At 43.9% G+C, this 23,759-nt stretch overlaps 1 protein-coding gene across 3 annotated transcripts in view; it reads left to right on the top strand.

Annotated features, from left to right (window-relative positions):
• The first annotated feature begins 10,486 nt into the window (after positions 1 to 10,486).
• Rbpj (recombination signal binding protein for immunoglobulin kappa J region) overlaps positions 10,487 to 23,759 on the top strand; it is a 61,700-nt gene continuing 48,427 nt past the window's right edge. The window contains exon 1 of one of the 3 annotated variants that reach the window (XM_048364919.1): positions 10,487 to 10,640. Coding sequence is in view for 1 of the 3 variants with exons in the window: in XM_048364918.1 (XP_048220875.1) it covers positions 10,621 to 10,640 (20 nt within the window). In the remaining 2 variants the exon portion in view is untranslated. The remainder of the gene's footprint in view (positions 10,641 to 23,759) is intronic. The other 2 variants (XM_048364918.1, XM_048364920.1) reach the window with 2 other exon arrangements.

Raw genomic sequence — 23,759 nt, 5'->3', positions numbered from 1 at the left:
GGATTCCTTTAAAGTGTTTCTTTTATTTATTTTTGCTGGTCCTGGGGCTTGAACTCAGGACCTAGGCTCTGTCGCTAAACTTTGTGCTCAAGGCTAGCACTTTACCACTTAAGCCACAGCACCACTTCTGGCTTTTTCTGAGTTTTTTTTTTTTTATTGGAGATAAGAGTCTTATAGACTTTATTGCCCAGGATGACTTTGAACCATGATCCTCAGATCTCAGGCTTCTGTGTAGCTAGGATTACCCCAATTGGTGCTCAGCTAAATTGTTTCTTTAATGCATTTCTCAAAAGAAATACATCACTGTTGGACTTGTATAAAACTTTCAAACATACCTATTGTATGTTAACAAGTTTGTCCTTAGCATTTATTAGTAGCATACTTAGAAATGATAGAGAGTTTTTTTCCCTTGCAATAATTTTTAAAGAAAGAATGTACAATTCTGATTATTACGTTTAAGGGAATTATCAGTTCACTAACTGTGTTTAAGAAAGTTAGACATCTCGTGGAAATTCTTTGATATCTCACTATTTGTCAGTGCTTGAATAGAGAGGGTTCATGGGTAGTCTTTAGTCTATTTTGTTGTCCAAGGGTGCTAACCTCAAAGACTATATCAGTAAGTTGATGGTTATCATTACACCACCGATGACTGAAGCAATTCAGAGGCACACAGTAAAACCTTCTTGGCAAGCTTTCTTTGAAAACATCGATAAACACCATCATTTTCAAAGTACAAGATTCATAGTAGCATAGAAAAGAAAAAGTAGTGATCATATTTTGTTCAAATGACTTTTCTGGATAACTAGGCTGAAAGCACCCATCCCAGAAGACCTCCCAGACTCAGTCACGGACAGAAAAGGGAGTTTTATTGTCAGCCCAGGCCGACAAGGCCACCTCCCCCCTGGGAGAGGAAGAAAAGGCACCTCTACCTATTCAGGGGCACCTTTATAACATCGGGGCAAGAGGCAGGAGGTACTCTGCGCAGCTAGGTCTGGGCAGAGGAGAATGGCAATGCAGACCTACCCCAGACAAACTGGCAGGATCCGTGGGGAGAGTCTGCTTTTCTTTGTGAAGGGCAGGGTGGAGTTCAGGTCTGGGTAGATGGTGCAGCTGGGGACTAGAGATACTTGCTACCCACCAGTCAACTTTGAAAAAGTAAATGTGTCAAGAATTACATATTACTAACCATACTTAAAGACAATTGTTTCTTTTCTATTTTCTATGCCATTATCGAATTCAATTCATGAAACAAAGCTGTAAGACAAATGATATTAGTCTGGCTAATAGATACCAAATGGAACAGGGGTGTAGGTAGGAGAATTTCCTAAAGGAAGTAGCATTTACTGAGTACCTACTGTATACCTAGTTATTTCATGTAATATTTCATTTATCTCTCAAGCTGACTCTATGCAGTACGTTTTGTATTCCCCATTTGCAGATCAAGAAATGTGAATTTAGCCAGGGATTCATGACTAGAATCCTAGCTACACAGGATGCTGAGATCTAAAGATCATGGTTCAAGCCAGACTGGGCAGGAAACTCCATGACATTCTTATCTACAATCAGACAAAAGCCAGAAGTAGAGCTGTGGCTCATGGGGCAGAGCACTAGCCTTGAGAACAAAAACTCAGGTACAGTGTCCAGGCACTGAATTCAAGCCTCAGGACAGCAACAGACACACAAAAAACAATATGACTTTAGTTCTGGTGTTGGTGATTCATGCTTATAAGAAGGCTGAGGTTTGAGGATCAAAGTTTGAAGTCATTCCGGGCAGAAAACTCTTATCTACAATTAATCAGTAAAAAGCTGGGACTGGAGGTATGGCTCAAATAGTAGAGCACCAGCCATCCTTGAGAGAAAAAGCAAGAGTGTAAAGCCCTGAATTTAAGCCCTGGCACATAGACCAAATAGAAGGAAAGAGGGCTAGGTGCCAGAGGCTCATGCCTGTAACCCTAGCTACTCAGGTGGCTGAGATCTGAGGATTGTAGTACAAAGAGGAAAGTCCGAGAGACTCTTGCCTCTAATTAACAACCAGAAAAAAGAAGTGGCACTGTGGCTCAAGCACTAGAGCTCTATCCTTGAACTGAAAAACTCAGGGAGAGCACACAGGCCCAGAGTTCAAGCCCCATGACTGACAAAGAAAAAAGAAAAAAAGTAAGGAAGAGAGGAAGAGAGCAATGAAGAAAAGTTAACTTGTTCAAAGTTGGCCAGGTAGTTAGTAATGAAGGCTCTACTTAGGACTCAATGATAGAGTAGGTTCAATGTTCTTCCATTCACAGGGCAGCTTCTATTTAACTTTTTTTTTTTAAACTAGGGTTTTTTTACATTGACTTGACATGAAATCCCAAACCACAGCAATATATGATACATGACTACTTGGAAATGTTTGGACCTGAAGGTATAAGTATATTCTCTTAAGGACAGATAGCAACTGGACTGTTTGATTCCCACAGAGTCTTTTCTTGTTTAGACTATGTTCATTGCCTTTATTTTTTCACATTATAAAATGAACAAAATAGATAAATCACATATGGAAGCATTTTCTTTCTATTACATTCATATGAAAACCTCTGACAAATTATTAGATTTGTACACATTCTTCACACCAAATGTGCGTTTGATTTCATTCATGTTCCACTTTGCTAGCATAAATGGCCTGTTCATTTTCTTGCTTTGCCTTCTTGAACTGCCTCCCATGTTAACAAGCTAAGCAAAGCTCAACCCAGGCCTGCAAACAAGTCAGATTGCCAGAGCTCAAGACTCCTGTGAAAACTTAACCGCAATTGGAAACAAAGGATGAATATTTATTTTTGTTTCTCAAGCTCATCTGAAGCTTACTCTATGACTCCAACTCATTTTCAGAGTGCCCTTTATTTCTTTGAATCCTAGAGGCAGAGTTCGTGTTCCTTACAGAATCGCATGGTCTGATGGAATCTTTCTTGGCACTCATTCTACCTCCTGTACATTTGATTAACCTTGATTAACACATAGTAGAAAACAATAGACAATGCTGTGAATCCACAGGAGTTATGAAGATGAATGAAAACAGGAGGTAAACTGTGCCTATGGAGTAAAAAGCTATAGTTTCTGAAGTGTGTTTTCAAGTTTTCCGAGGTCTTTTTTGTTTTGTTTGTCTTGTCTTGTTGTTTTGGTGCGGGTCCTGAATCTTGAACACAGGGTCTGGGTGCTGTCCCTGAGCTCTTTTGCTCAAGGCTGCTGTTCTACCACTTGAGCCACCCTTCTACTTCAGGCGCGCGTGTGTGCGTGTGTGCGTGTGTGTGTGTGTGTGTGTGTGTGTGTGTGGTTGAGATGAGTCTCATGGATTTCTTGCCCAGGTTGGCTTTGAACCGCTATCCTCAGATCTCAGCTTCCTGAGTAGCTAGGATTACAGGCTTGAGCCATTAGCACTTGGCTTGTTTTCAGAGTTTTTTAGGTGCCTAACCCATGCACGATATATTCTCATGAAGTCCTAGTTTACTTCCTCGGAGGTGTCCTCAGTGCCCATGTAGTACTGTAGGTTTCCTAAACTTTTTGGACAGGTAAGCTCCTTAGAAATGAAATAATAATATGATATTGTCATTTCTAAGAGGGATATGACAGAGAGAGAAATTTTGCCAGGTGTTGGTGCCCACATTTGTAACCCTACCTATTTGGGAGGCTGAGACTAGGAAGATTGTGGTTCAAGGCTAGTCAAGGAAAAAGTATCTGTCATTGTATCTGTGGTAGGTATCTGTCATTCTAGATACTCAAGAGACTGGGATCGAAAGGGTCATGGCTCCAGGCCAGCCCAGCGCCCCTCCTTAAAAAAGAGATACCAAAATAGGATCACAGTCCTGGCTGTCCTAGGAACAATCTTGAGACTCCATCTCAAGAATAATCAGAACAAAAGGTGTGATTCAAGTGGTCAAGAGTCTGCCTGCCAAGGGCAAGGCCCTGAGTTCAAACTCCAGTACTTTTCAAACAAAAAAAAGATAAAGAAATAAATTAACAGTGATCTTGACAGTATCCTATCTATCTATTTATCTATCTATCTATCTATCTATCTATCTATCTATCTATCTACCTACCTATACTGTACTATCCTGTACTAGGGCTTGAACTCTGGACCTGGGTGCTGTCCCTAAGCAACTTTTGGTTAAGGCTAGAGCTCTACCACTTGAGCCACAGCTCCATTACTAGCTTTTTCTGTATTTGATTGGAGATTAGAATCTCACGGGCTCTGCCTGGGCTGGTTTCTAACTGCAATCTTCAGATCTCATCCTCCTTTGCAAGTAGGATTACAGGAGTGAGCCACAGGCTCCCAAGCATATCTGGCTATTTTTAAGGTTGATTCATGGGGTGCCAACAACATTTCGATGTGCTCTTTGAGGGTTTTGATGAGACAATTGGAAGTTATGAAAAAGAAACATCATAACACTACCATAGCAATGATATGGTAGCAATGTTTCTATGTGCTTTAAATATAGTAACACATTAAGTCCCTATAGCCTATCAGCTGCGCAAGTGATTCCCACTTTATAAGTAAAGAAACAGAGAACAAGATGTAGATTTTCCCATGTAGGTTCTGACAGCTGGAAACCTGGCAATGTGGGGCCAGAGGCTAACTATGCTATTAAGAAGCTGCCCAGTGAAAGCCTCTATGTTTTAGCAAGTCTCATTATGGGATGGTGGTGTGACTTGATCTGAGAATGAAAGCCCCATTGAAATGCATCACTGTGTTTAAACGACCAAAGCAAATTGTAATGACCCCCCTAAGGAGCTACTAACTGCTTTCCTTTCCCCCTGGATTATCCTCAGGGTCTCCCAAACTTATCCCTCTTTCGATAAAATATTTTACTTACTTAAATTTACAAATTAAGCAATACACAATTACTCCCTGGAACGCAAAACTCCTGGAGAAGGTTTTACCTACATTTGGTTTATAACCAAGAGCTTCAGAGCTTGATTCACAGATGAGGCACATCAGAATCTGACTGGCCTGCCACCAGTGCCCGCTCTTTAGCCTTAGCCCAGAGAGTGTGTGTGTGTGTGTGTGTGTGTGTGTGTGTGTGTGTGTGTGTGTGTTCTTACTGGGGTTTGAAATGACTTTATACTCTCCTTGGATTTTTCTTGCTCACAACTGGTATTTTACCACTTGAGGCCATACCTCCAGCATTTCTCTGGTGAATGGGAGCTAGAATCTCAGACATTTTTGGCCTGGCTGGCTTTGAACCTTAATTCTTTTATTACAGCTTCCTAAGAAGCTAGGATTACAACTGTGATCTAATAGCATCTGCTGTGTGTGTGTGTGTGTGTGTGTGTGTGTGTGTGTGTGTGTGTGTGTACTATTCCTGGGTCTTGAACTCAGGGCCTAGGCACTGATCCTGAGCATTTATTTATTTATTTACTTTGGCTCAAGGCTGGTGCTCCACCACCTGAGCCACAGCTCCCCTTCTGACTTAAAAAAAAAAAAATTGGTGGTTAATCGGAAATAAGAGTCTCATAGACTTTTCTGCCCAGGCTGGCTTTGAATCAGGATCCTTAGATCTCAGTACCTTGAATCACTAGGAATACAGATGTGAGCCACTGGTGTCAGGCTCCAGATCAACTCTTTTAGTCTTAGTGATGCCTGCTAACTTTTGTGAACTAGTTTTCTACTGGGTCCTTCTTATGACCCTGCTTGCTTGTTCCTCTTCTGTATATGCCAATCCCAACTGGAGTTCCCCTGAATGCAAGAGGCCTTTTCACACCTCAAAATCCTGAACCTGCAGTGTCCTGTGCTGTTTCTTCCTCCTCTTACTGTTTTCGGAACCCCCACTCTGGTGAGAGTCTGCTTAAAAGCCATCTCTACAAATGCCTTCCTGCACCTATCAGGCAAGAGGTAGGTGCTTCTCCGGTCCTCCTTCAACTAACTGCCTTTAGTTTAGATCTCAATCCTAACAGAACAATAATGCGATTGAACTGTGCGCTGTTAACTAGGGTTCCCTGTGGCAGTGGGGCTTTGTTATCTACTTTGTGAAGCACCAAAGAAAATGCCTGTCCCTAGTGCTAGGAACACTAAACATGTTTGAATGCACCAAAAGCCATCTATTTTATGATCTCTCTCTCTCTCTTTCCTTCCTTCCTATCTTTCTGTTCCAGTCCTAGGTCTTGAATTCAGGGTCTGGGCTTCTTTTGCCGAAGGCTAGTGCTATATCACTTGATGAGTCTCATGGACTTTCCCACCCAAGCTGGCGATTCTCAAATCTGTTTTCTGAGTAGCTAGGATTTTAGCAGTGAGCCACCAGCATCAGGCTTTTTGATTTGTTTTGACTTTGAGGGCTTTTTCTCCTTCCAGGCAGATAGTATTTGGGTACTTTTGCTGATCTACTCCCAGTACTACTTTCAACCCAGAAGGCTTAGTGAATCTTCAGAATCATTTCTACTCCAACCCAAAGTAGGAGACACACTATTCCTCCTCCAGGTACTGAGTGAGTGCCTACCATGCACCAGGCATTGTTTTGGTGACTGAGGCTTGAACAATGAACAAAACAGACAGAACTCCCTGTTTTCAATAACATTAGAGTGGGAAGAGACAGAAAGTGAACATAATACACAAGTGTGATCTATGGTGCATTTGTTTGTGATAAATGTCATGATAAAAACAAAAGGGAAAGAGGATAAGGCATAGGAGATTCACTCTAATGAAAGCATGGTTAGGGAAAGCCTCACTAAGGAGGTGACTTCAAAGTAAAGAAAGGAGTGAGGTTTAAGGTGTCAGAGGGGACAGTATGCCAGTAGGGTTGAGTATGCTGGGTGTGGTCCAGGAGTAGTCTGAAAAAGAGGAGAAGGAGGCAAGATCAGAAAGGTCAGGAGAATTTGGTGGCTGACATCCTTGTGTAAGTCATAGCAACAGTTAAAATGGGAAAACCTTTGGAGCGCTCTAGAGGATGACTCAAAAATGGTCCACTTGAGAAGTCACCCAGGGAAAGCAAGTTTGGAAGAAAGGAACATACACCAGTTAGGAGACTCCCTCCCTGCAAACCAGTTGGTAAAAGAGGCGGGTTACACTGGGTTGGTAGCAAGCTGGTAAAGATGTGCTAAGGCTGTGGGTATTTTTGGAAGTGGAGTGCTATGGTTTTGGTTTTTGGTTGGTTCCTGGGGCTTGAACTCAGGGCCTGGGTGCTGTCCCTGAGCTGAGCTTTTTCTTTTTTCAAACTCAAGGCTAGTGCTCTTACCACTTGAACCACAACTCCACTTCTGACTTCTTTTTTTTTGGGGGGGGGGGAGGTTGCTTAATAGGAGATAAAATTCTCATGGATTTCCCTGCCCCGGCTGGTGTCAAACCTCAATTTTCAGATCTCAGTTCCTAAGTAGCTGAGATCACTGGCATGAGCCATCAGTGCCTGGCCAGGGGTTGCCATCTATTGAGATGGAAAAGATGGAGGAAAGCTGGTTAAAAGTCAAGATCAAGAGGTATGATTGGGTTAGTTGTGTGGGTACCAAGAATTTCCAAGGTCACTAGGGCTCTCAATGGCCATAATCTCCAAATTAGACCAGTGACTAAACCACAGCTGGCAATTTTGGGATGAAGGGTCCAAGGAATACCTTTAAGGACATTATATTCTTCTTGTGTTCTGCTCCAAGTGAGATTTGCACTGATGGATTGTTTTAAACTGTCTCAGTTTCTCTTTTTTCTGTGTGAAGTTTTTAATCAAAGGAATAAGCATATACAAACACATACAAGAAATCTAAAAACCCTGGAGGCTCCAAAAAGTTGATTTCCTATCCAAGTACATAATCAGCAGATAATGAGCTGGGCACGGTGGCACAGGCCTGTAAGCCCAGCTACTAAGGAGATGGAGGCAGGATGCGGAATTCCAGGCAAGACTGTAGTCAAAACGTACAAAAAGGAAGGACTGGGGGTGGGGGGTGGGGATGCCACTAGTGGTACAGTGCTTGCCTAGCTAACAGGTCTTGCCTAGTTAACAGGTTTAAGCTCCAGGACCCACTCTCCTCCTCTAAATGTAAAAAAATTGTAGGTCAATGGTGTATGTCAGCAAGACACAAGTTCTTAGACAATGCCAGGCTGACCTGGTTAGTAACTGCACGTACCAGGGCCAATCTGAAACTTGGATGGTTGAAGAATGCCATTAGGAACTCACCGGGCAAACAGTGCAAAAAGAAAAGCTGTATTTAAAAGGGTAGTCACTAAAGCACCCCATAAAACTCTACCTAAACTGGCACAGTTATTACAACAAAAGCATAGGAAGGGGGAGGAGAGCAAAAGCGATTTTTATCATAGTCGTGGGAGGAGGGAGGAAAACAGAACAGAAACTGATATAGGTGGGGATTACTTTAAAAGGTTTGGAAGACAAAGGGAAATAAATAAAAAACATCCCGTTCTTTTTAATGCAAGGCAACGGGTTCTTTTTAATACAAGGCAACGGCGGAGGGGCGCACCGGGCAGCCGGCTTTCCCCACTTTCTCCGATTCCCCAGGCCAAGCCATCGGATGAGAACGGACTGGCTAAGGGAATTCGAACGCGTGTCGCAGCAGAACTGGTCGGTGGTGATCAGAGTGGGTGACTCAGAGGCATGACTCAAACGCGACACGGGGGCCAGCCTGTCAACTCCAAGAAGGCCGAGAGAGCCGCGTGGAACACATTTTGGGAAAGTACCAGGCCGGCTCCGCAGGGCGACCGGAAACCTCCCCAGGAGAGGGGCCCCGCGGCCGCTCCGGCCCTTGAACCTGACCTCTCACCTCCCGCACCTGGGAACTTCCGAAGCTCCGTGCTCCCGCACTCCACGGCTGGCACCCAGCCGCCCGGGGCGTGTCCCCGAGGCTCCGGGTCTCCTCCCTACCTCAACGTCCCCCCCCACCACCACCTCGCCGCTCCCCGCGCCCCGCCACGCGCCCACCCGCCCCGCCTCCGCGGCCAGCCCCTCCCGCCCTGCCCGGGCACGCGCGGCACGCACCGCGCCCGGCGCTGCACCGCCGGCCGACACAGGCACCTGCTAGGCTCGGGGCTGCGCGAGACTTTGGGGCGAAAGCATTACCCGGCGCGGGAGGGGGGAGGGGGAGACATGGAGGGAGGGGGGAGGGAAAGAGAGAGGGAGCGCGTTCTCGCGAGGCTTAGGAAATTTCCCACGGCCAGTGTTGTGTCTGAGCGGAGTAGTGGCAGGCGGTAGGAAGGAGGTGTAGCGTGAGACTGGACTGCCCGCATGGGACGCATGCGCAGAGCCGCTCGCGCGTGGCGCGCCAATCCTGCGGCGCTTTCCGCAGGTTGGTGGGTGTGTGAGGGGGGGTTTGATTCCAGTTATCCGGGTTTTGCGGCTCCCTGCAGGAGGCTGTGCTAATTCTGGGAATCTCCAGGAAAAGGACTGGGCCGGAGTTGGGGGGGGGGGGGCTGGAGAGGTGGGGGGGGGGGAGGAGAAACAGCAGATGGGAAGGGGGTGGAGGACGGGGTTCGGGCCCCGAACTCGGTTGTCAAATGCCCTGCCACACCGCGTTTGCTAGGGGCTTCGCGATTTTTACAGGCCAAGTGAAATGCGTTCGGGACTGCAAGCCAGGCCCACGGGAGGAGCGGTTTTTCTGGGCACAGTCCTGCATAACTCCGGGGCTCGCACGCGCTGGCAGCAGCTTAGAGTCCCCAGAGAGGATCTGGCAGCCAGCAGTCCCCGAGCGCTGGGACCACGGCGCTGGGCTGCTCCGCTGGCGTCAGGGGTGGCGGAGAGCGGCTCCCAAATTCTAGCGCGCTCCTCGCGGCGGGAGTCCACCCCTCGGCGCCCGGGCGCGTGTGGCCCCAGGGGGCTCTTTGGAGCGCCTCTGCCCGAGGCCTGGAGCTGACCTCGTTTTGCAGCCAGGGGGGAAAGCAGTGAAGGCCACACAACTCGAGGGGCAAAAGTTTTATATCCGAAAATCTCTGGGATAGATCGGGCCACGTTGTAAGCGGGCCAGTTTCCCTGCTTGCAGGGGGTGGGGGGGGTGGCGTCGGGGAGGCAAATGAATGAATGGAGACAGCTTCGGGCCGGTCCCCGGTCCAGACCCCAGGCATCCCGGTGTGGCTCCAGCACCGCACACCGGGACGAGTCCGGAGGAGGCGTCCGATGAGCGCCCGAATGAATGAAAAGGGTGGGAACTCGGAGAGCGGGAAGCCACCGGGGAGCACTCCCACTCGTGGAGGAGGCCTGGGAAACGCCGCACATTTTCCCAGGACCCCTCCTCCCGGTCCCTCGGCCCCGCCCCCTGACCCCTCCATTGCCTGTCCCCGTAGTAATCCCCCCACCCCTCCTCCGGTTTTCCTCAGTCTCCACGTACGTTCCCGAGGGCGCGTCCCAAAACCCGGATCTCCGGAGCGCTCCCCATGGATTGCACGGAGGGCTCGCCCGCGGAGAAGCCGCCTGCGCATGCTCCGTCGCTCGGGTAGGTTTCCCGAGGAGGCAGGGAGCTGCATCGCCTGCTCGGCGGGCGGCGCGAGGCGGCGGGCAGTGCGCGGCGCCGCGAGGGGGAGAGGAGTACCGGGGCTGGGTGGAATCGAGAAGCGAGGCAAAAAAGGGAAGGGGCGGGGAGGGAGGGAGGGGGGAAAGAGGAGAGAGGGACCCGGGCAGGCTTCGGGGGGAATCTCGCGAGGGTTGGAGTTTTGGCGAGAGTTTGTGGAAGATGGCGCCTGTTGTGACAGGGTAAGTCTGAAGGAACCGAGCGCTGGGAACCGGGAAAGTTGCGGGCGTCTGGCAGCCCGCGGTGGGCGGCGGGTTCAAGGACCGCGGCTCGGCCGGGTCTCGAGGGGCCGCGGGCGGGGAGCGGTGTCGCGCGCTGCGAGCGCGGGCGGCGTGCGGCGGTGCGCTGCCCGCTCGGCTGCCGCGGTGGCTCGGGCTCCGGCGCGTGAGGGCGGGCGGCGGCGGCGGCGAGGCCCCGGGGTGCGGGCGCGAGTGCGGCCGGCGCGCGGGGCCCGCGGGTGCTCTGCCCGCCGCGCGCCTGGCCGGAGGGCCCTGCCCGGGGGACGCTGCCCTGGGAGCCCCCGCGTAGCTTTTGTTCCTCCGGGCCGAATCGCCTCTTCGCCCCGCCGGTGTCCCCCCCCCCCCCCCCGGCCCCGGGGCGCTTTGTCTCCCCGAGCTGTCCCCCTGCGACTCTGTCTAACCCCGGTCCTTTGTTTCTCCGCCTGGAGCGCTTTGTCCGACCCGCCGCGTCCCGCATCCCCTCTCCATCGCTGTCTCGCCTCCCGTGCCTCTTTGTTGTGTTTCTCTGCTCCGTAGCCCGGTGACCTGCCAGAGTCCGGGGAGCGGATTCCCGTCCCAGTCCCTTTGTCTTTCCTAAGGGTGTCCCCCATCGCACCTTTCTGTTTGGTCTTTGGTCACCCCAAGAGACTTCCTATCCCCCCCCCCCCATCCCAATCTCTAGTGGCTGATTCTCTCAGCATCCCCCCCCCCGCCCCTCCCCTCCCAGCGTCGCTCGGTTTATCCACTGCCCCCTGTGTGCGTGTGCGTCTCCCGAACTGTCTCAGCCCCGGGGACTCCATCTGGTGCATCCGAGTGCCGACGGACTCCGTGACTTCTTCTTGTGCTGAGCCTGAAAGATGCTCGGAGGATACTGAAGTTTCCTTCTCACCCCTTTCGGGATTACACTTGTGTTTTCCTCCACCCCTGCCCCGTGCCCCTTTCTCTCGGGATTAAAACGTTTCCAGTTTTCGCTGTCGTCTCCAGTGGTTGTTTTGCTTGGAAACTGTCGCCCTGGAAAAAGATCCCGTCTCTTGGTGGTTATCCTCCCCACCCGCCCCTCCCCTCCCTCCCCTCCTCTCCCCTCCCCTCCCCCCTTCCCTAATGGTTTCTGACGGCCTAGGCCAAGTGCAGCTTTGTATCTCAGTGTTACCTGGGGGTGGCTTGGGGGAGGGTATTCTGAGACGCGTAGAAGTAGGCGCGCAAGGTATTCATTTTTTTAAAATTGCTATTTGAAAATACTTCCAGGTACAATGGGTATTCATTTGGTGTGATGGTGGTTGAGTGGATTCTAATGTTGAGAACTTGTGAATGTTGGATGGGGTGGATGAGCATTCTGTAGGCCGGTTATTTTGCATATAACTCCTGCTTGGTTAGGAGAAGCATCCGGCTTGGGCATTTGATAGACACAGTTTAGTTCTTAATCGTTCAGAGTTTACAGTTGGCTGAGTGTACAGTTTCTGTAAGAGACACTATATCAACTGTTTTTGTCAACGGGATTAAGCTGGGGGGGTGTAGTTTAGTTTTTGGAGATGAATATTCCTTTTAGGGTCTTTGTGGAAAATATTAACTACACTGAAAAGACCGGCAATGGCCTTGGAGAGGTTATCTAAAAGACACTTTCTTATGTTAAAGAGGAACATTAGATTGTCCTCAGCTCATATTGTTATGGTAATGTTAGAAGCTTAGGGCTCGGGGGTATGGTGTAGTGAGTACTTGAGGCCCGAGTTATTCTTGTGCTCAGAATAAGTTTACCCGGGTTATACTGTACTGGATGTATTTTTCAGTTTGTTTTTTTAATTAGATGGTCACTGCTAAGATATATCGTCCATAAAATCATTTCTAGCCACATTTCACTTAAAAACTAAAGTGCTACAGGAAGTCCTGATAGAGAATGTAAGGGAATGTCTGGAAGGAATGTGAGCAAGCCTTTTTCTTTAAAGGTGATCATTAAAATTAGGTTGGGTTTTAATTAATGGAAAGCAATGTTTTCGTGATTGATACAAGAGATTTGTGAAATTTTACAGCTTGGGTTCAAGGGACTTTTACCAATCGTCATCTCTCATACTTATTCTTAGTGCATAATAATGTTTTGGAAGGGAAATTCATGAGCAGTGTTTTGACTGTCAGCAGAGTGTAAAGACTGTAATAATTGAAAATAGTTTGCTTTGACCTGTCCTTTAAATATAATCACAAAGACATCATAAACTAATTTCGACAAGGAGTTGTGCTGTTTTAAAACCACGTAAAACTGGACTGGTGATGTGGCTTAGTGGTCAACTGCACTTGCCTAACTTGTATGAGGCCCTCAGTTTGATTCTTGTGTACCACATAAAAGAAAGTCATTAAATAAATCATGATTTTTAAAAATCATGCAAGGCTTATTTAATCAGATAAAACAGTGCCCTTAAGTTACAACAAATGACAGCACATTTGGAAATGCATATATGGTAAGCTATGGCTGAGAAACTTTCATTCTGAATATTCACTATGAAATAGTAAAGCTCTACCTTTATTAACCCTGTATTTTTAGGAAAATAATGCAAGAGGGTCATTCAACTATTTTTGATGCTGCTCTAACACATGCTTTTAGGCATTAAGAGTTTAAATATCTTGGCTGAAAAGTTGTCTCTGTCTCTATCAACACAATTTTCCCAGTGCCTTTCACTTATTTATTCATTATATATATTTTGTGTGTGCACGTGCGCTAATTCTAGGGCTTGTACCCAAGGCCTGAGTGCTGTCCCTTTTTTTTCTCAATGCTAACATTATCATTTAAATCACAGCTCCACTTCCCCTTTTTGTGGACTTTCCTGCCTAGGCTGGTTTTGAACTGCAGTTCTCAGATCTCAGCCTCCTGGGTAGTTAGGACTACAGCCATGAGCCACTGATGATGACTGGCTTCACTTATTTATCTTTGACAGTACTGAAATTTGAGCTCTGCCCTCAATGTTTTAGTTTTTTTGATAGGTTAGCTTCAGATTTTGATTATCCTACCTATGCCTCTTCATGCAGTTGGTGACTCCAGGCCTGTACCACCGTGCCTGGCTTATTGTTGAGATGGAGTCTTTTTCAGGCTGGCCTCAAAACTTGAACTTCTTGATCTTTGTTTCCAGAATAGCTGGGCAGGTATGAGCCACCATATCCTCTCCCCATATGTCAGTCATGGGGCTTGAACTCAGGGCCTGAGTCCTGTCCCTGAGCTTCTTTGCTCCAAGTCAGTGCTGTACTACTTTGAGCTAATGCCCTACTTCTGTTATTTAGGTGGTTAATTGGAGATCCGAGTTTCACATTTTCCTGTCCAGGCTGGCTTCAATCCTCAGATCCAGCTAGAATTACAGGCATGAGCCACCAGTGCCCAGCCTCAAATATATTTTAAATGGATAAGATAAAGCATTACTTTTTTGGGGGGTGGGGGGAGTCACTTTTGCCAGATGTAACTTATTAGATAATCTTTGACAGAATGGATAAATAAGACAAAAAATGGTTTTGTTTGCAAGTTCTTACAAATGTTAATTTTCAGGTTCATTCATTTTTAGAAATAAGGCTTAGATTCGGCTTTAAAGCATTATTTTGCAGTTGCTTCCTCCTAATGCTAATTTTCATGTTATTTATACTAGGGGCAGTATTTTCTCATGGATTGACTAAAAGTTGTTATTTTTGGCATCTGGTTTTGTGATTACTTCCAAGTTGTTCTACTTCCCTTGGGCCAGTTTCCTAACTGTGTAGTAAAGTGGGAATTGTAATAACTTGTCACAAATGCACAGGATTGTTGTGATTTAGAATTTGCAGAGCACATCCTTGGATGAAGGTGTTAAGGTTTAGGAATTGTTACCCGAAATAAGCTAATGTGAAGTGGGGCATAATTTATAGGAAGGCAAGTAGGAGCTTATGAACTACATTCTTGGCAAGTTGTAGTGATAGTGGGATGAAAAAACACTCAAATATGTTGGGGTAATAAAACAGATTAATCCCCTCACATGTAAAGTTGGAGGGTAAGTAAAAACAAATTACAAGGTAGTATAAGAGATTAAAGATCTATCAAACGCAAATGTAAAACATTGTAAAATTATGGAATGTTTCCCTCTATTGATTTGTTTTCTATGTGTAGTGATTTTTTTTAAGTGATAGCATAGAGCCAGCTTCCAGTGCCTCACACCTGTAATCCTAGTTACTCAGGTTGCTGAGATCTAAGGATCACAGTTTGAAGCCAGCATCTGTGAGATGCTTATCTTCATTCAATAAAGCACCAAAAAGATGGAAGTGGAGCTGTGGCTCAAGTGGTAGAGAGTTAGCCTTGAGCAAAAGAGCTCTGGGACCAGCACCCAGGCCAAACCATTTCAAACCCCAGGATAGCACCATAAAAATAAAAGTGATTGTATAGAATGTTTACACTGCATTGACATATATTTATATGCCTTGTGATTTTAAATATTTTGTCATTTTCTCTCAAGAATACTTTTTAACTACAAGGATTATAATTTCAGATTTGAATCTTGGTCTTAGGAATGTGTTTTGCATTTGGAGACATTCTGCAGATATTTATTGAATGAATTAAACCTATAGCTTCTCTATTCCAGGTAGCTGTCATTTAATTTGCCATACCAGGACTCTGGCGTCCTCTGCCATTCACCAGGCCCAAAAACTGTTAGGTTCCCTTCCTGAAATCTCTCTTTAATCTGTCTTCATCTTTACCACCATGATTTATATTCTTCTGATCGTTCCTCACTTGGATTACTACAGAAAACCAACCAGTCTCTTTCTGCTTGGAGATTCATCCTCTTTTAGCTTCCACATACTGCAGATCTGGTTTCTAAAGAGCAATTTCGACCATTCCACTCTAGTTTAAAAACCTTTCAATGGCTCCCCCTAGCAGCTTTCATTAAGAGAGGCAGCAGAGTGAGGGTTCTGAGCCCACACTTAGGATTTAATCTGCACAGGGTTCCAGGTCTGTCTCTGCCTGTCTTTCTGTTGTTATCAAGTTGGCTTATTCTTGTCTCTTGATCAGTTGCAAGATGGTCATTCCTAATTAAAAGGGTTGTTGAAAGATTTGAGATAATGCATGAAAGCATTTAGGAGAATCCCAGGTACATACATGGTGCTTAAAAAATAAGCACTAGCATTTCATATGGGAGTCTATAACTGTTTCATTAACGTGTCACCTTTTTCATTCATGTTCAGCACTCTAGCCACATTTAAGAGCTTGAGTTTCTGACATTGGCCCAATAGTTTAATGCCTCTCTGTGCATGAAAAGTACTGATCTGTAGTTATTATTCAATATTAAATTCAGTGGATGGTCTTAACTATATCTACCAAGCTGGGTTTCCTGCCCCTATGTTATTAAAAGACTGGTATAATTCTCTTTGAAGTGTGTTACTAAAGTGTAACATTATAATTATCACACTAAAATGCTGTTAGTTTTTTGGTGATAAATATAATTTTCTCCATCATTTGCATATGTATATATATATATATATATTTTTTTTTTGGCAGTTCTGGGGTTTGGCCTCATCTTTGTTAGGCTGGTGCTCTGCCACTTGAGGCACACATCCAACCTTTTAATAGAATCTGGGATTTCCCACCTGGCCATTTGGACCATGATCCTCACATTTACCCAATACCCTTGCAGTGTAACTGAGATGACAGATTCAGCTTATTGGCTGAGTTAGGGTCTCCCAAACTCAGCTTCTGGACTAGGTTTTAGCTACCTCCTGATAACTGATTTCCTAATAATAGATGGAATTACAGGTGTAAGCCTTTCTCTGTGCCATACTAGGCTCCATTATTTTTAAGGGTTTTTAGTTCTTATTAGATATCTAGAGATAATACATTAAACCTTAGGATATTATAGGTTATTTCATTAGGAGCCATGTTATAATCAAATAAGTTTATGATCATCAGGGAGTCTCAAGTCATGTGGATGAATTGCTTGCCAATAATTTCTCTGTAAAATTGAGAATATAACACTGCTTTGTGTTCGCCTACTAGGCATTTTACGACTATTAAAGTAACATGTGAAATTGTATAAAGGTCAAATAAAGTAATGTGTGATTTTTAAAATAGTGACGCACTGTGTATACACATCTATCATAGCCGTCTGTCTCTTTGGTAACCCGTCACGGACAGGCTTCAAGGCAAACTTCATATTGCAGCCTGTGGTTTGTGGGCTATGTTTTAGGAAGGCAACCCTTGAAATATGTGCTTTGTTTTGGCATTTTGAATATTTGGTAAAATACTGCTTTCATCATGGATACCATTGAGTCACCTCCAACTTTTTGGGGTCTACTTTTTTAAAAAACTACTTTCTTGTCTACTGGTTAGTTATAACAATGTAGGAATGCTAAATGTCCAGTTGCTACCATTTTTTTAAGAAGCAGTTACCCTGCTCACAGTTCTGGATGCCCCTTAGGCTTGGCACCACACATCATGGTGTTGCTTATGCCTCATTAGGTTCAATTCTGCTTGGGGGAATGAAATGATAAACTAATGGCCCGAAAAGGGTAATGTATTCCACCAACCTAACAAACTTGCTTCAGGAGTGGAAGAGGCCAACATCAGAGGCAGTGTAAATGGTAGTAATTATCTGTCTGTATAAATATTTGTATAGGTTTGTTGTGTTGAGACAATACATACCGATAAGCATGGCAGCTTTTCAGTCAGATTGGTAAGATCATAACAGTTTTGCAACTACAGTATTTTAAGCTTACAAAAAGAAAACAAAATAGGACACACTGCTTGGATATTCTAAGTAGCAAAAGTTGTGTACCAAAAACGCTGCACTTGATGCCTCTGTGGTATTGACTCTTGCTTTAAAAACTTTCTATCCCATGATTTCTTTTTTAAATGCAGTAGTATTAACTCCAAACCATTATTAATTAGATGATAATCAGTTGTAATAAGTTTCTCTCATTAAAAAGTTTAACCAAGAAAAGTATTCATCCTACAAAACTTACCTTGTATAGGTGTGGTAAAGACATTGCTATAGACATGCAACATTTCTTTGTGAAATGCAGAACCAATGTTAAGAGCTTTGTGGTTTTTAAAAATGTTACAAAAAAACTCAATTTTGACATAGCCTGTTTCCCTATATCTAGAATATACTACCTTGAAGCTGGTTTGCTGCATTGTAACAAAAGTATTCTCTTTTTAGGGAAATTGAAAATCCACTAAGGTCTCCTTTTGCTAGCATACTTTTTTCAAGTCATATTTTTGGTTGTAAGTGTGAGAAAAAGATTCATACAGAATGTTACACCATTCTGCACACAGCTGTTAATCTTTGCACCAACTGGAGTAAGCAGAACCATGAGGAAAGCTTTGGAAAATGAACAAGCTAGCCACTAAAGCTCTCCTTTTAGTATTGCTCCAATAGCAATGTATTTATTAAAGAAACAGTTGTTGAATAGCAAGACACTGCTTGTGTGAAGCCAGATGCTAGTAGCTCATGCCTGTAATGTCAGGAGGAAGCTGAGAGCTGAGGATCAGGGTTCAAAGCCAATCCAGGCAGCAGTCTGTGGGACTCTTATCTCTAATTAGCCACCAGAAAAGCCAGAAGTGGAGCTGTGACTTAAATGGTAGAGCATCAGCCTTGAGCAAAAATGCTCAGGGAAAGTGTACAGGCCCAAAACAAAAAAAGAGAAAAAGCATTTTTTAGTAAAGCCAGTGATTTAGTAGAAAGTACACAGATAAAGTTAATTTAAAAGAAACTATACTAAGTGCTTTAACATATGTGTAAACATATGTGGGAGCACTGGCTGGGGCTTGAATTCAAGGCCTAAGCACTCTCCCTAAGCTTTCTTTGCTCAAGGCTAGCACTCTACCACTTGAACCCCAGCACCACTTCTAGTTTTCTGGTGGTTAATTGGAGATAAGAGTCTCAGGGACTTCACTGTCTAGGCTGGCTTTGAACCACCATCCTCAGATCTCGGCCTCCTTGAGTAGCTAGGATTACACACATGAGCCACTGGTGCCCAGCAAGAAAACCTATTTTTTAAGTGTTTTATTTTAGACTTTAATAAATATAAATGTTTATTTTTGTATATCTGCTGTAACACCTAATATTGCTATATATATATTTATACATATAAAACTATATTTGCATATGTATATGTGTAAAGCTGCATTTATATAAGTTTATATAAGTTTGATTATCCACGGTCTAATCTTAACTCAAAAAGGACCACAGAAATATTTTATTTGTCTTGTATAATTGTAGAGCAACTACTGTCAAAACGTTATTTTACATTGCTTGCCACTAGGTGGCCCTTGATCAAAGTCCTGAAGCTGATGTTCAATGTAGATTGGTTTTTCTATCTATCACCTATGTAGAAACTGACCTCCCTGGATGATATTCACCATTCTGCAATTTCTGGACTGTATTTTTGAAGTGAAATATAAAACATGTTAAAGAAAAAACTCAGTGTGTTGAAAAATAGAAAAGCATAACAATGTTAGAATAGGTACTGTAAGAGGAAGTCAAAGGAAAGGTCAGTGAAATTTGTAAGTAACCAAATTTTCCACACAGCATTCTTAAAGTGAGGGCATAGTTTGATTTTTGTTAGTAAAATTGGATTCTTAAAGGAGATGAGGAGTTTGTCTTTTAAAGGATTTGGTGAAGATGACATATGCTTTGTACTGATACCAGAGTATGGTTCTGTGTCACTGTCATTATTCCCCCATCCTTACCCTTATGTTCTTTTATTTATATTTGTATTCTCCCATGTTGTGAAATAATATAACTGCATCTTACGTGACACCTGTCTGTTTGACACTTATGAATATTAAATCCATTAGATTGAGGAAACCCCAGTTGGAAAAGATTTTACTAATCATGTTCTAAAGTACAGTATTGTTCTTTTCAGCAGGCATGATGAGCAGGTTAGATAGTTTACAACTGGTTAATTGTTGAACCTTTCATAGGCTGGACTGTTCGCCATTTGTTTTGGAGGAGGGGGAAGCACTGGTCTTTTTACTCTTCTATTTATATAACTCAGCTGTCTTTTTTTTTTTTTTTTTTTTTTTTTGGCCAGTTGTGGGCCTTGGACTCAGGGCCTGAGCACTGTCCCTGGCTTCTTCCCGCTCAAGGCTAGCACTCTGCCACTTGAGCCACAGCGCCGCTTCTGGCCGTTTTCTGTATATGTGGTGCTGGGGAATCGAACCTAGGGCCTCGTGTATCCGAGGCAGGCACTCTTGCCACTAGGCTATATCCCCAGCCCTCAGCTGTCTTTTAATCTAAACATGTACACCCCCCTCCCTTTTCCTCAGAAAATGCATTTCCTTCACCTTCTGAGCCTGGTTGTTGGAGTGCTGCTGTCAGTGTTAATTTATAAAAGCTCAGCTCTGAAGATACCTATTCTAATTCCCTCTGCTGTCTTCCTATTCTTAGGCTGCTCTGATCTTTATCTTGTGGTCAGAGTGGCCTAGCCATTAGCCTATGTCCTCACTGCACAACTTCTCACATGGGCTAGACACATCATTTCTGGCTAACTGTAATCCTGTTCCTCAATTCTGCTACCACACTTACTTACACTTGGGATTCTCATACCCTAGTAGTAGTTTTAGTGGGCCATTCCAGAAACTCTGGGAAAGATGGAAGGAGAAAGAATAGAATGTTCCTTCTGGAACACTTCATTACTAGATATAAAAGTTGAAAGTAAAGTTTTGACTCAAGTGGTAAAGCACCAGCATTGAGCTTTTTAGCTAAGGGATAGCACCCAGGCTTAGTTCAAGCCTCAGCTCCACTTCCAGCTTTTCACTGGTTAATTGGAAATAATAGTCTCTTGGACTTTTCTGCCTGGGCTGGTTTTGAACCAAGATCCTCGGATCTCAACCACTTGAGTAGATAGGATTATAGAGTTAGCCACTGGTGTCTGTCAGAGTGAATGGGTTATTTTTTTGGGGGGGATTAGGATGATGTACACTGAGAGTTTCTATTTTGGTAATGCTTACTGCTAATCTATCCTTTTCTTGATTTTGGGAGAGCCTGAAATGTTCTTTTTGGGTCCAGGACTTGAACTTGGTACCTGATACATTCACTCTTTGGCTAGTGCTCTACCAACTGAGTCATACTTGTAACCTTAATCTGGAATATTTTTTTCTTGACTATTTTAATTGTTTTCCTCCAAACATTTGGATATGTGTGAAGATAAAATGTAAGTTTATGATGTTTTGTAGAGATATAGTTTCTGTCATCAAAATGTTGCTCAGATACAGTGGTATTATGATGACACTTTACCTCTGTCTTTGGTATAAAGCTGTAAATGTTAGGTTGTTTGGAGCAACAGATTTTCTGTTTGACATGTTTTTTTATTTTATTTTATTATTTTTTTTGCCAGTCCTGGGCCTTGGACTCAGGGCCTGAGCACTGTCCCTGGCTTCCTTTTGCTCAAGGCTAGCACTCTGCCACTTGAGCCACAGCGCCACTTCTGGCCGTTTTCTATATATGTGGTGCTGGGGAATCGAACCCAGGGCTTCATGTATACGAGGCAAGCGCTCTTGCCACTAGGCCATATTCCCAGCCTGTTTGACATGTTTAGATCATACATATGGATAGTTCTTTTTTTTTTTTTTTTTGGCCAGTCTTGGGCCTTGGACTCAGGGCCTGAGCACTGTCCCTGGCTTCTTTTTGCTCAAGGCTAGCACTCTGCCACTTGAGCCACAGCGCCACTTCTGGCCATTTTCTATATATGTGGTGCTGGGGAATTGAACCCAGGGCTTCATATATACAAGGCAAGCTCTCTTGCCACTAGGCCATATTCCCAGCCCTCCATATGGATAGTTCTAAGCATAGTGTCTGCATCTATTTTTATAAAAAGAAAATTGTTTTAACATGTAAAATAATAACTAGGCTGGGAATGTGGTTTGGTGGTAGAGTGCTTGACTTGCATTCATGAAGCCCTGGGTTTGATTTCTGAGCACCACACAAACAGAAAAAAGCTGGAAGTGGTGCTGTGGCTGAAGTGATAGAGTGCTAGCCTTGAACAAGAGAGGCTCAGGGACAGAGCCCAGGCCCTGAGTTCAAGCCCCAGGACTGGCAAAAAAAGTAGAACAAAATCTAGTATAATGATAATAAAAGTTGCTTTATTCTGAAGTATTAAAGATGTCACCTGGAATTGAGCTGTGATTGCCTATCAAAATCTTTTTGATAATTTTACATTTTATGATATAAATCCTAGTATATACTTCATATTTTCTGTTTTTATATCAAAACATCTAGAAAGACTCCTAGAAACATCAAGACTCCTAGAAAATGTGTATTTTAAAAAGGAAAATCAGGGGGAAGAGGTAGAATAATAATAAAGGGTAAAAGAAATGAGAACAACAGCAAAAAAGAGCCCATTAAACATTGAGGATTGTGGTCACTATTTGTGAAGGTATTATACCCTATATTAGCAAATCTCTGAAATATTGATTTTACTTTCCAAGTTGAACATACAGGATAAAAAACTAGAGCCTTGGGGCTGGGAGTATGGCCCAGTGGTAGAGTGTTTGCCTCACATCCATGAAGCCCTGGGTTCGATTCCTCCTCAGCACCACATATATAGAAAAAAGCCAGAAATGGTGCTATGGCTCAAGTGGTAGAGTGCTACTAGCCTTGAGTAAAAAGAAGCCAGGGACAGTGCTCAGGCCATGAGTTCAAGTCCCAGGACTGGCAAAAAAAAACAGCAACCCCAAAACCAAAAATCTTAGAGCCACCATTCTTGTTATTATCGGTGCTAGTGAGTGGATCCGAGGGCTCACACAGCCTAGGCAAGAGCTCTGCCAGTGAGTTAAACCCCAGTTCCCTTTTTCTTGCCTTTTTCTTTTTTCTTTCTTTCTTTTTTGGACTCAAACTGACACTGACACTCATTTTCTTACACTCTGCCACCTGAACCTCACCTCTAAGTCTTCTCTTTTTTTCCTCCTTTTAAAACTAACAGGTTTTTTTGTGTGTGTGATTTGTAGTTAGTAACTACACACAGTTACTTTTTCTCAAAGCATTCTTATTGAGTTTCTTTTGGTTTGTAACCAAATTTTAGCTGAACAGTTGTAGGCTACCAATGGAATAATTAGCCAAGAAATATTAGGGAGGTAGAGAATCCCTTTGTGTAACATTTAACTTTAATTTCTTGGCCAGTTTATATGCATAATTAAAGTTTTAAAGCAGTTAAAATTTGTTTTCTTCTCTGGGACTTCATAGTTGTCATTGACAGTTGCAATCACAGGGGAAGTAGAACTACTGTTTCCATCAAACAGATGTCTTTCCTAGCACTGGTCCCTAATAAGGCCTACTGAGGTTCAGTTTTATGTTGAATGGTTTCCCAATCACATTTAGTATACTTTCGAAAGATCACACTCTGTAACAACATGTGTTGTAGATACTAAAATGGATGTAGGAATATGTGCATAGCATAAAAATTGAATTGTTTATATTAAAATCAGTCACAAATTTGGGGGCTATTTAGTATTATAGAGAGATCAACTAACCTGTCAAGTTTTGCTTTTTAACCATTTCATCATCAGAGTATTAACCTATTTATGTCACAACAGATCTTCATGATTTCTCACTGTCTCCTAAAAATGTGTTCTTTCACAGCACTAATCATATCTGTGACATCTGTAGTTCTTTGTGTGTGATTCTTTTTTTAATTTCTTAGGTTGTTAATGAAAGAACAACGAATAAATGTCTTATGTGATGGAATCATACATGCTTTTTTTTTTTTTTTGGCCAGTCCTGGGGCTTGGACTCAGGGCCTGAGCACTGTCCCTAGCTTCTTTTTGCTCAAGGCTAGCACTCTGCCACTTGAGCCACAGCGCCACTTCTGGCCATTTTCTGTATATGTGGTGCTGGGGAATCGAACCCAGGGCCTCATGTATATGAGGCAAGCACTCTTGCCACTAGGCCATATCTCCAGCCACTCATACATGCTTTTTTCAAAAATCTTAGTCATTTGTGTAGCAGATAATGCTTACTAATTTTTTTTTCCAGTCCTGGGGCTTGAACTCAGGGCCTGAGCACTCCCTGGCTTCTTTTTGCTCAAGGCTAGCACTCTGCCACTTGAGCCACAGTGCCACTTCTGGCTGTTTTATATATATGTGGTGCTGGACAT

Source organism: Perognathus longimembris, chromosome 16, assembly GCF_023159225.1.
Source record: "Perognathus longimembris pacificus isolate PPM17 chromosome 16, ASM2315922v1, whole genome shotgun sequence".
Taxonomy (NCBI): domain Eukaryota; kingdom Metazoa; phylum Chordata; class Mammalia; order Rodentia; family Heteromyidae; genus Perognathus; species Perognathus longimembris.
This window is presented reverse-complemented; position numbering and strand designations above follow the sequence as displayed.